A 12,767-nucleotide genomic window follows, 5' to 3' on the forward strand; every position below is an offset into this window, starting at 1 on the left:
GTGACTCATGTAAGAAATTTAATTTTACACGCCATATATTATACCAGGACTGGACAATTTACCAGAAATTTAGGAACTACCAAAATTTTTAGGAACCAGGCAGAAAATAATTTCAAATTTCACTTTCTTCCCTCTAAAATGTAATTTGATTTAATCTCACTGTATTCAGCAGGTTACTAATACAGTAAAACCCCGATAAGACGCTGTTCAAGGGACCACGCGTAAACCACGTATTAGGCTGGTATACTAATTTTGACTTATGTACAGTATCTATAAGTATTCTTCTTTTTGAAATACATGATTCATGGAAGGTAATACAGTATTACTCTATTATGTAATTACTGTACTGTACGTTAAAGATGTTTACCATACTGTATGTATGTATGTACGTACTGTACTTAATTCTTTCGAAAAGAGTCCTTTATAGTTGTTTGCCATGTGCGTGTTCTCCAAGCCTCATGTTTACCACACTTCATTCTCTTGCGCTTATATCCTCCCGACGTCGCAGCTGTACTGATTGAGTCGCGATTTTTTATTATCGTTCTTAATGTCGATGATGGGATTCCTAATGAATCAGACAGTTGTTTCTGAGTAAGAGTACTGTTTTCATCGTACTTTCGTAAGATTTGCAATTTTTCCAATACAGAAAGCGTTTTTCGTTTAATACGCATTGTAATCACATTCACAGACACTTCAATACACTAAGGACAACAAACTGCCCAGCAAAAATTTCCAGAATTTTATTACGGTCGAGTGAGGAATGCTGTTTGAGAGAGGTTACCAAGAGGGTGGATTATTGTAACTGTATGCAGGCTTTAAGCGCGCAGGTAAAGGGTCGAATACCGATACTTTTCAGGTTAATGGCCAAATGATTCATTGCTGTTACAGTACATTGCTGAAAATTACATCGAAAATATTCCACAAAAACAGCGTATTATGCGGGACTTGAGCGCAACAAACGGGGTATTTTATAAAGGCGTTATATATGAAATGTGCAGGGACCGGACAAAAAAAGCGTATTACACGAGATAGTGTAATAAGCGGGCGCGTCTTATCGAGGTTTTACTGTATTACTTCCTTTTATTAATGTGTCTGTATCCCTATGTTTGAAAATCAGTGTTCTATTAATCATATTGAATCAAAATATTCAAGTCTTATAAGCAAACATTCTCATGGGGGCAGGTAAGTTCCTCCCCCACATGTTAATGTCAGAACAAGTGCTTGTACAAATTTTGGCCATTCGATTGCAATTACGAGGGCCGTAAAAGATAAGTTTCCCTGGGGCCGTTTACAGAAAGAAAACACATCACTGGAAAAAAATTATTGGAACAGATACAACAACTGTCGAGCTATTTTTCAACATATTCCCCACTGGAATTGAGACATTTTTCATGCCGTGGGATCGACAGAGAGGTGCAGATGGCTGTCACACACTGGTTCCGATCCCAGGCGACAGACTTCTACAACACACAATACAAAAGTTGATCCCATAATATGACAATTTCGGTAGGGAATATGTTGAAAAATAGCTGAACAATTGCTAAAGCTGTTCCAATAAATCATTCCATGAAATTGTGTTTTATTTCTGTAAATGGCCCAAGGGAAATTAATTTTTTACAGCCTTCATAATTGTGCTAGGTGGCCAAAATTTGTATAAGCATGGTGGAAGAAAAAAATAACTTTTTTTCACCTGCCTCCATGAGAATGTTCGTTTGTTAGATGATTCTCACTATCTGTAATAAAGAAGATATCAATTTATTTTTCAGTAGATTCATAACACTAAATCCCCTTTCACATGATGCTATTGACGTTGGTAGCAATGCAACAATGCTTATCATTTCGCTTAACAAGGGAAACCTTTTCACTCATGGGGGACGTCATCAAAGTCATTCAGTTTTATTTTCTGCCTATTTACTCATTGTGGCTTTCAACATTTCTTTCCCTCCTTCACAAACCTATTCTGTCTTCAAGCAAGCAATCAAGTTTTTCGTGTTTATCACAGATACCTGTAAAAAGTCAGCAAATTAATTTTTTTATTGCTGGTATTGGAATTTTAATAGCCACAAACTGAATATTTTACATGCCGGATACTTGCAGGATTATACAGTAATGTTAAATGAAAGTGGTTGGTTGGTTTTCGTTACTCCAGACATAGTTAACTTTATCTGCAAATCTTTCCATGTTGAATTTTGGATATATTAGTGTATAAAACGAAATTACTTCCAATATTGAAAATGAAAACCAGGAGGATTTAATTTTGATATGAGTAATGGCCAGTAAATTTTTTTCCTGAAGGTATTTCATTAACCGACAATCCTTTTACATGCTATAAATATGAAAAATTGAACTTCTCATATTTTGTTTCCCTCTTGAAAGAAACTGTGATAATGACTTAAAAAATCTGAAATATTCATTGTGCCTCAGATTTGACAAGTATTGTAACACTTGACCAAGATTAATATTTTAAAGTAATATTGAAAAATATAATGAATTTCAAAAATATTTTATAACATATTATACATTTTCTTACTTCATTAAATGTTCTGTTAGTACCATTACAGTTTATTTATTTTTTATTGGCTTATTTTATTATGCTTTATCAACTGCGATAGTTGTCTAGCATCTGAGTTAAATTAAGGTGACAATGCCAGCAAAATGAGTCCAGGGTCCAGTACCGAAAGTTACCCAGCATTGCTCTTAATGGGTTGAGGGAAAACCTTAGAAAAAACCCTCAACCAGGTAACTTGTCCCAACCAGGATTTGAACCCAGGCCTGCTTGTTTCACAGTCAGTATTGCTAACCTTTACTCCACAGCGATGGACCGATTTTTTTTATTAAAGGTCTTGTAAATATTAAAGCATTTTCACAAGACTGCATAACTTGTCAAGATTATGGAGAACAGTTAATACAGGTAAAATACTTTACACATCCTTTGTATAATATATTTATTGGGAGTTACGAGAAGATACATTTATACAGGCTTCAAATATCATTGAGCAATAAAATATATACACATTATACACTATGCTTTTCTGCAAATGAGGACCCTGTGTACAACTGGACTGAACAATGGTATGGACAGGCTGAAGAAAGGGAGAGAAAACTGGCGACAAAATAAAAAAAACAACTGATACTGTAAAATTGATTAATTGCATCATTTGGTAAGTTAGTTTCTTAATTCGGTTCACATGCTTTATTTTGCACTGCAACAGTGCAATTTAATGTGCTAGGTGCTTGGTACACCATTACATACATCAATTTGCTTACGCATATAAAAGTTCGAAGATGGGTTTTTTACGCTTTCGTGTTATAATCTCCCTGATTTTGAACAGTGAAGTGTGTAGATGAATGTGCATGTGTCAAAATATGCTACTTTTAAGCAATATCATAATACTCATTGCAATGTAACTGTCATTACATTCAGGTACTTTTAGTAACATTTGCAAACAAGCAAAATACCTCACAGAAATTTCACGAACAAGATACATACAGTAATTTGAACTTTTCTTAATCACAATATTTTGTGCATTTGCATTGAAATTACTGGTATAAAATTGTTACGTACAAGAAGAAAACACTGATGAATTAGAGTAAAACGAATTTAAAGTAATATATGCATAATGTTCTTTACATTAAAAGATAACGTACATAAAATGAAATACACAAAAATATCAACAATTACATTTTAACTATTTGCGTATGTTAATTTCTATTAAACATGTGATGAAAAATGTTTAATAAATCAGAAATTTTCTAATTTAAACTCAATATCATATCTGATAATTGTCTAAACTGCATGTTACTTTCCAGCCTTCTTAACATTTCTGGTCTATACAATATTTTCACTGGAGTTCCAGTATCAACTAGCAGAACTTCGAGCGATGTTAAAGATACCCTGCGAGATATTTTGCTTCTTGTATGGACATGTACCACTATAAACTGTTCGAAATTCTTTCTTTTTAATGGCTACATATAAAGAGAAAATTTGAGTAATCTCACAAAAGTTAACAAACCATTTCTACCAAAATACTTCTACAACTCAGAGCCACAACTATATTACAATAAAATACCAGCATAATGAAATCCTAGGGACCTCTGAAATTACTTTAATATAGTGAAATTTCGTTATATCGAAATACATTATTTTGTAAAGAAAAAAAGCATGTTTGTTGATTTACCTCTATTTACGCTATAAGTTCCGCATATTTTGCATGTGGATCTAGAAAATAACCTTAAATAAAATAAAACGCTGAACTTGTATTGAATTTGGAAACAAAAAGTTTCAAGACAGGCAGAGGAAAAGACAAGTACAAAATTCAAATTTTATGAAACACCTTTTTGCTTGAAAAGCCATGTTGTGGGACTAATGAGCTGTGATTGGAGGCGCCATGTTGTGAGAGTTACGAGCTGTGATTGGAGACGCCATGTTGTAAGAGTTACGAGCTATGATTGGAGGCGCCATGTTGTGAGAGTTACGAGCTGTGATTGGAGACGCCATGTTGTGAGAGTTACGAGCTATGATTGGAGACGCCATCTTGTTCGATTAAGCAGCTATGAATAGAGGCGCCATGTTGTGAGAGTTACGAGCTGATTGGAGACGCCATGTTGTGAGAGTTACGAGCTATGATTGGAGACGCCATCTTGTTCGATTAAGCAGCTATGAATAGAGGCGCCATGTTGTGAGAGTTACGAGCTGTGATTGGAGACGCCATGTTGTGAAGTTACGAGCTATGGTTGGAGACGCCATGTTGTGAAGAGTTACGAGCTGTGATTGGAGACGCCATATCGTGAGAGTTACGAGCTGTGTGATTGGAGACGCCATGTTGTTAGATTAAGCAGCTGTGATTGGAGGCGCCATGTTGCGAGATTTGGCAGTTGTGATTGGAGGGGCCATGTTGTGAGATTAGTGAGCTGTGATTGCAGGCATCATGCTGCGAGATTTGGCAGATGTGATTGGGGGCGCCATGTTGCGAGATTAGTGAGCTGTAATTGGTAGAAGGAAACTAAATGTGGAGAACAAGGGTACAACTGTATGAAAAAAAGTTCACAGGTATTAGCCACAGGAATTGCAATATTAGTATTATAATAACATAAAATATATCTCTACATATTAATAAATTGTTTTCTATATTTAAAATATTTTTTGTTAAAATTGTAAATTTTTCATTATACTGATTTTTTTTTTTTTTTTGTAAAAACGAAATTCGTTGAATTGTTAACATTAAACTATATGGAAAATGACGGGGGACAGAAAATAATTTCGTTATACTGGTGTTCGTTATAACGATATTTTACTGTACTTTACAAACAATTTGTTCTACAGCTGGGAATATATGAATTGGCAGGCTTACCATACGCACTGTATTATAGGTGGATTAAATATAGGGCCATTTTCATCTGGAAAGTACCAAAACAATGTTCTAGCACCTTTCCTTTGAAACTACTTTTCCATATAATGGCATTCTATAACATCATGGCTGGTGTCTTAACTGTCATAAGAAGCATTATCAATGAATAATTTAATTTCAAGAGTTTCAGTTAGGTTGCAAATAGTGGCTAAGTAGTTTATGTGGTATATTTTTTCCCTCATTCATTTTTGCGGAAATTGTTTCCTATTCAGCATGTATACTGAAATATCAGATGGTAATTTGGTTCAGAGAAAACCATAAAATAGAAGACAAGACTGCCAGAAAAGCCAAATGCATTGTTGTAATCAGGTCAAAACAACTTCTGTGCCACAGTTTTTAATTTAAAGTGACATAAAAAACACAATTTACAAGTACATGCACATTTTGATATTTAAGTAATGAACTCTTATAATCGTTAAATGAGGCGTTAAAAGCAACAGTCGCGTAAGTCAGGAATGCAAGACATGAGATATTTTAACTTTTACATTCTATATAGTGAGGGTCACACAGGAACAGTTCCTAAACAGCAAATATTGTCGTCTTGTCAGTGTTGCCAACTGTTACCAGGTATCACACAATCCTACGTACTAAATGACTTATTTACTTACTGTACTTTATGTTGGAAGATTATTCTAAATAATTCAATAATTTGTAACATTTTCATAGGCAAACTATACGAGAAAGGGATCAATATGTCAAGTATTTTGTCTGGCAATACGAAATTCATTGGTTTGACTAAACAGTTGACTCACGAGATCTAACCTAAAAATGTATTTTGTTTGACCACATGATATTATTAGTACTAATTCCGAAAACTTACCTGACTATAGTCTTGAATTATAACCACAACGCAACACATAAAATAACTATTATGTATTAATATTAATACTGATATTAATTAATTATTAGTATGTTCAAATTCCACTAGTTTCCAGTAACAGAAATCTAGTACAATTTTAATTTCATAGAACTCCAGTACTGACAAATATTGTCGACATTTGACTCAGCTGCCAACATACCAGTTACAAAATCACTACCATTTGTAATATTCGTCAGTGTCGAAATTCGAAACGAAGTTGGCAGAAGAAAATTTAACCTGCAAACTAGAAAATCACCACAATCCACTAGCATATGTAGTAATGGGGAAAAATGGTTAGGTTTTACCCTTAGGGTATGAAGTAAGCTGACCCGGACTATACCAGTGGCCATCAGCACTCGCTGAAATGGGTTAGGGATAAGCAGTGCATGGCGACATGCACCCTTGTGCAGGAGGAAGCGTACCCGCCAGCAGCCACGAATGCATACTGGTGCTGTAAGAGACCTGCAGGTAAGAGATGCTAACCCGAGAGTGCAGTGTTCTAATGACCGCTGTTCTATACAATAAAAAAAATCTGTTGAAATATAATGTAAGGGGATACTTGTGCAAGGATAATGTTGCCTGATACTTTAAGTACAAGAGAAATGTTCACACATTTTTATGACATTCATAAGTTAAAATGTCGAAAAATCTGACTTACATCATTGTTACTTTGAACCCCTCATTAATATTACTCGAACTTGAATTTTATTGACACATTTTTATGTGCAACTGTGACACAGAATCTGATTAATTTACTTTCAATGTGTTTGCCAGGATTCATCTTCGTGGAACTGGGAGCATGCCAAAGAGAATAGTTTATTTTTCTCTCGTAACTTTCATTTGTGAATATGCCAAAAAAAAGGTTGTATGAAGGGTGCGTTCTGAAAATATTCTTAGAAAAAATAACCTTGTTGAAACATAAAATAGTTACTCCTATTCCACATTCATTTACACATTTCAAAGAACCGATGAATATGCAGTCGCTGCAGAATTCTGTTACTACTTGAGCATTGAACTCCTGTTCTGATACTGGAAAAATGCATTCCGATAAGGCAGAGGGTGTATGATTTGTAAAATAAAAATAAAATGCAAGCTAAATGCCATTACAGTGAGATACTTCTGGTTTTCAGATTTCAGGTTGACGAAACTTTATATATTACAAAATTTGAGTCTCTTACAGTTTCACAGCATGCTAAAGGAGTGGAGTGATAAGCAGACAGTGTATGCGGGATGACTTAAGGAAAAGTGAAGTTGTTTCGTATCAGAGTATATGGCACGTGCCGTGCCGTCCGACTTTTGTGTACCTGGCGAGTACAGCAGCGTATGTAATGAAGGAACCCCGGTCCGTTCATAGTAACAACGCAATGTGTGCAGTTGGGTTATCCTGCTCAAGTATTTAGTATGCGTTGAATAGTGTTGTGTCAAAGGCAAAACGTTCAATTCGCTCAGAGATACGAAATGCAATTAAGAAGTATGAGAGTGACATTTTATGTATTAACGAAGACAATATCGTGTGTAATGTATGTAAAATTGAAATAAAAGCCAGAACAACTCAGGCTATAGAGAAACATTGCAACAGTACATCGCACAGGAAATGTGTTGAAATTAAATCTGAGGTATCATCATCATCATCTAGTTGTGCAGGTCTAAATGAAACATTTTCAAAGACATGATCAACATGATGCTCAGTACAAATATTCCTCTAAAGAAATTGAGTGATCCCCATTTTAGAGGTTTTCTTCAGAAATTCTCTCGATACAAAAACTGTTTAAGCGATAGGCAAAGACGATTCAGCTTCGACAACGTACGAGAATATATCGTCGTTTACTGCAATGCTAGTAATTCCATTAATGATGACGAGGTATGTGCTACAGTACTTCATTTTTCTCTTCCTTCTGACCGTACGAAGATACAGTAGCATGTTGACGTCGTTTGTTTACGTTTAAAACCTGTTGAGCCAATGGTCTGAATGAAAAAAAAATGTAACATATAGTAAATGTGCACCAACAATCAATGATAAGTCATCCCGCATCCCTGTCTAATGATAAGCAACAGTAATCAAATAGTACTTTATGAATCTGAATATCTCCCCACTTTCAAGCTATATATCTCAAAGAATGACGAAATGGACAAGTTAGTTACATGAAGTTTGTACTGACGAAACTGCCTGGTTTCAAGGTAAATAGAATCTTTCATATGCCTCCGACTGATAACAGAATGAATTAAATGTGACTTCACTGTCGAAACTTATTACCTTTCCGTGTCATTTCCTCCACATTCTGTGACTTACCTACTCGACAATTCTCGGTAAATTCTCCAGCATTGACTAGTAATGCTAAACCTTTTTATTGCAATGAAAACGAAATCAACTCAGAAACACCAACGGACATTCAAACACAATCCCCTTTTCCAAACATCACTACTTGCACAGTCTGCGTATTGTCTTACATGAAGACACGGCATAAGTATGGAGATAAATCCAAGAAGTCGTAATGCTGTTACCTCATGTTGAGTATTTTGTATTACCTATAGGTCTCAGTTTCTTCAAAATGTCTGCTCCTCCGACTTTTCTGCATCAGCAGAGAGTGCTTCTCGGAGGGCTTCCACACAGCTTTTGGGTATCAACGTTCCTGTGAAAAAACAAATGATGCAGTTGCATGAGTGTAAATGCAAACAAAACCAATTGCGAAGAGAAACAAGTATGGAGAAGAGAGGGTACAAGACGAAAAGAAGGCTTTAGCATGGTAGCCTTCTAATATAATACAGACTCAGAAACAAAATTCGGGCCACCTGAATTTTCCAAGTTCCAGTTATAACATACTGCACATGCTCAGTGCGTTGAGGTGGCTCAAATTTTGGTGTTTCTGGGTCTGTACAATAAAACTTCATTTATACGTTTTTATGGGGATCACAAGAAAAAAAAAAACGTATAATTGAAATGCAACATCTAATTACATCTGAAATAGCATTATCACCATTAAATCGAGAAAAATTCGTTCCGGCATCGGGAATCGAATCCGGGACCTCTCAGCTCTGCGCGCTGAGGACTCTTTCCAACTGAGCTATGCCGGGACACGATCCACGGTGCCGGTCGAACTCCTCTCATTGTACTGTTTTACGGCCTACTACCTGCATTTAAACCTATGTAAGTCAATATGCAGGAGCGCATATTTAAATGACTTTTATGGCTGTAAACATTTTAATACATCAAATATTCATTATATATGAGGTCTCCCCATCCTCATTGAATATTAACACGACTACTATGAAGTAGTCAATGAGAGGAGTTCGACCGGCACCGTGGATCGTGTCCCGGAATAGCTCAGTTGGAAAGAGCCCTCAGCGCGCAGAGCTGAGAGGTCCCAGGTTCGATTCCCAGTGCCGGAACGAATTTTTCTCGATTTAATGGTGATAATACACATTGACTACTTCATAGTAGTCGTGTAATATTCAATGAGGATGGCGAGACCTCATATAATGAATATTTGATGTATGAAATAGCATTAATTGATAGCATGCGATTAAAAAAAAGCAGTTACAAATACAGTTCCTCTTTCTTCCACTCATTGGAATTCAAAAACCAATCAGCAATCTTCACGTCATATCAGACTGGGTGTACTGTCAAAATATTTTCAGTTTGGAAGGATGTTAGGATAGTTGTATTCAGTGCGGTCACATCTTTGGACCTGGATTCTCATTGTTTAAAAGGTCCCATTCCCTTTTGCACATACTTCTCTCCCCTCTCCGAACTGATTCTCTCATTGCCGCATAACAAATTTACTGAAGCTAGTACATGTGAAGACAAGAATGGGCAGCTCGGAATTTCCAGGAATTTCAAAGCCAGTCACATTTTAACAAAGAACACATATTGAACCGTATTTACGTGATTATAATATTCATCATCTTTTTTTGACGGAATGTCATCTTGAAAACTGGGGTTTATATTAAATTCCCACTCAGACTCGAACAAATCAAATTTAACACTCTATTTATATTACGATATATGATTTATTAAATCTACATACTTAGACTTCAACAAACAAAATTTGATAACACAATCTCAAGGGAAAAAATGGAACTCTCTGCATCATAATCCACAGTTAATTCTCGATTTACCACGAAAATCGTCTGTAGCTGCATTTAGATTGGCAACAGGCCATGATTGTTTGGCCAAACACCTGCATAGAATTGGAATATGTCAGTCCCCTAACTGCCCATTGTGCAACTCAATCCAAGAAATGGATTCGGAACACCTCAAAATCTGTGCTTCAGTGGCTGGCCATGATAATATCTTTGAAAAATATTGGAATGCAAGAGGTCAAATGACTTTATTGTCAAACGCCTGGCATTAGAAAACAACAACAACATATTACGAGATATGGTGGGAAACAACCAGCAGAAAGGGCCAATGCGAGTTCGTGTTTTTTCGTCTTTTGCGCACTTTTCATTCGTAATTTCTTGTCCATTTTCGGCAACAATCATTAATAAGAATAATATTTTTAACTACTAGAATGACTCAGTAACATGTTTTCTTTTATTGTGAAATTTTATGAATGCAGCTCTCAACAATTGCGTGTCTTTGATTAAACCAAAAGAATTTACCAATAATGAACTGATGAAGGAGAGCATGATGTTAGTTATCATCAATCAAAGTTCTGATACCAACCCAGACCTATTGACCGGAAGTTGCAGTCCTAATACTGCAAATGAGGATGAATGTGATGTATAGCTATAAGAGATTGCCTTTATAACCTATCTTGATAATACACAGTCCTTCATAAGTTCGTGAAACAATTTAGAAATTCACTAGAAGTAAACTAAACAACTGATAATTGTAATTTTTACACTGATAGAACGAGAAACTCTCCAAGTTTTGTTAGGAAAAAGCCTGTATCACATAGTTACATTTTTCAACAAGAGAGCTGTCCAGCTCATTTCCACAATGAAATGCAAGACTATCTCAACACAAATTCATCACAATGTTGAATAGGATGCTGTGGACAAGAAGTTATTGCCTTAATGCGGTGGCCACCCAAGTCACCGGATTTAACACCTTGCGATTTTTTCTTGTGAGGATTTGTGAAGGACATTGCTTTTGTACTCCTACTCCCCACTACTCTTCACGTATGTGGGATGAAATGGATTATTGGTTAGATGTCTGCCATATCAGCAAGGGTGGACATATTGAGCATTTGTGAGATATAAAAAAAAAAAAAAAAAAAAAAATTTCAGAGTTTACCTACATTTCTGTGTAATAATATGTAATATCTGTTGCTTAGTTTATTTGTGGTGAAATTCTAAAATGTTTCACGGACTTATGAAAGATGTACAACTTTAATCTTGAGTGGTTTTTAGCACAGGTATAGTGAGGGTCACATAAGAACAGTTCCTAAACAGCAAATATTGCCATCTTGTCAGTGTTGCCAACTGTTACCAGATATCACACAATCATACATACTAAATGACTTATTTACTTACTGTACATTATGTTGGAAGGTTATTCTAAATAATTCAATAATTTGTAACATATTTTCATAGGCAAACTATACGGAAAAGGGACCAACATGTCAAGTATTTTGTCTGGCAATACGAAATTCGTTGTTTTGACTAAACAATTGACTCACGAGACCTAACCTAAAAATGTATTTTGTTTGAACACATGAAATTATTAGTACTAACTCCGAAAACTTACCTAACTATAGTCTTGAATTATAACCACAATGCAACACAAAAAATAACTATTATGTATTAATATTAATACTGATAGTAATTAATTATTAGCATGTTCAAATTTCACTAGCTTCCAGTGACCAGCTCAAAAATCTAGTACAATTTTAATTTCATGGAACTCCAGTACCGACAACTTTTGTCTCAGCTGCCAACATAACAGTTACAAAATCACTATCATTTGTAGTATTTGTCAGTATCGAAATTCGAAACGAAGTTGGCAAAAGAAAATTCAACCTGCAAACTAGAAAATCACCACAATCCACTAGCACATGTAATAATGGGGGAAAAATGGTTAGGTTTCACCCTTAGGGTATGAAGTAAGCTGATCTGGACTATATAATATATTATATTAACTAGTTTCTTTTCTTGGGTTTAGAAGACGTGTGCGTGTTATATTCGATGGCATAAATTTCGCCATATTTTCGCGTTGTTACATTTTCATGGCAAACCTAGTTTCGAGCAAAATTTAATTAGAATGTTTACATGAAGTTTTTACCTTTCAGGGTTTAAACTATGATCCTACAAGTGTGAAAAACATATAACTGAAATAAATTAACATGGAAAGTACAGGAATTTTGCTGAGACTCAGAAAAAAGAAACATATAAATTAAGTTTTATTGTATAATAGCAAAATGCTGTGATTTCCTAGTACTTGTACAAACAATATAAATGTGAGAGCAAAAGTTACATACAAACTTAAGAACATCATAGTGAATATTTTGTGTAAGGGATATATAAGTGCTTCATATTTTCCTCACTACGATAGTTCT

At 35.3% G+C, this 12,767-nt stretch overlaps 1 protein-coding gene across 1 annotated transcript in view; it reads right to left on the reverse strand.

Annotated features, from left to right (window-relative positions):
- Nucleotides 1-12,767, reverse strand: part of sno (strawberry notch) — a 70,303-nt gene that overhangs the window by 3,039 nt on the left and 54,497 nt on the right. The window contains exon 26 of the mRNA XM_069844895.1: nucleotides 8,794-8,897. Coding sequence (XP_069700996.1) covers nucleotides 8,812-8,897 — 86 coding nt within the window. The 3' untranslated portion in view covers nucleotides 8,794-8,811. The remainder of the gene's footprint in view (nucleotides 1-8,793; nucleotides 8,898-12,767) is intronic.

The sequence above is a fragment of the Periplaneta americana genome, chromosome 14, assembly GCF_040183065.1.
Source record: "Periplaneta americana isolate PAMFEO1 chromosome 14, P.americana_PAMFEO1_priV1, whole genome shotgun sequence".
NCBI lineage: Eukaryota > Metazoa > Arthropoda > Insecta > Blattodea > Blattidae > Periplaneta > Periplaneta americana.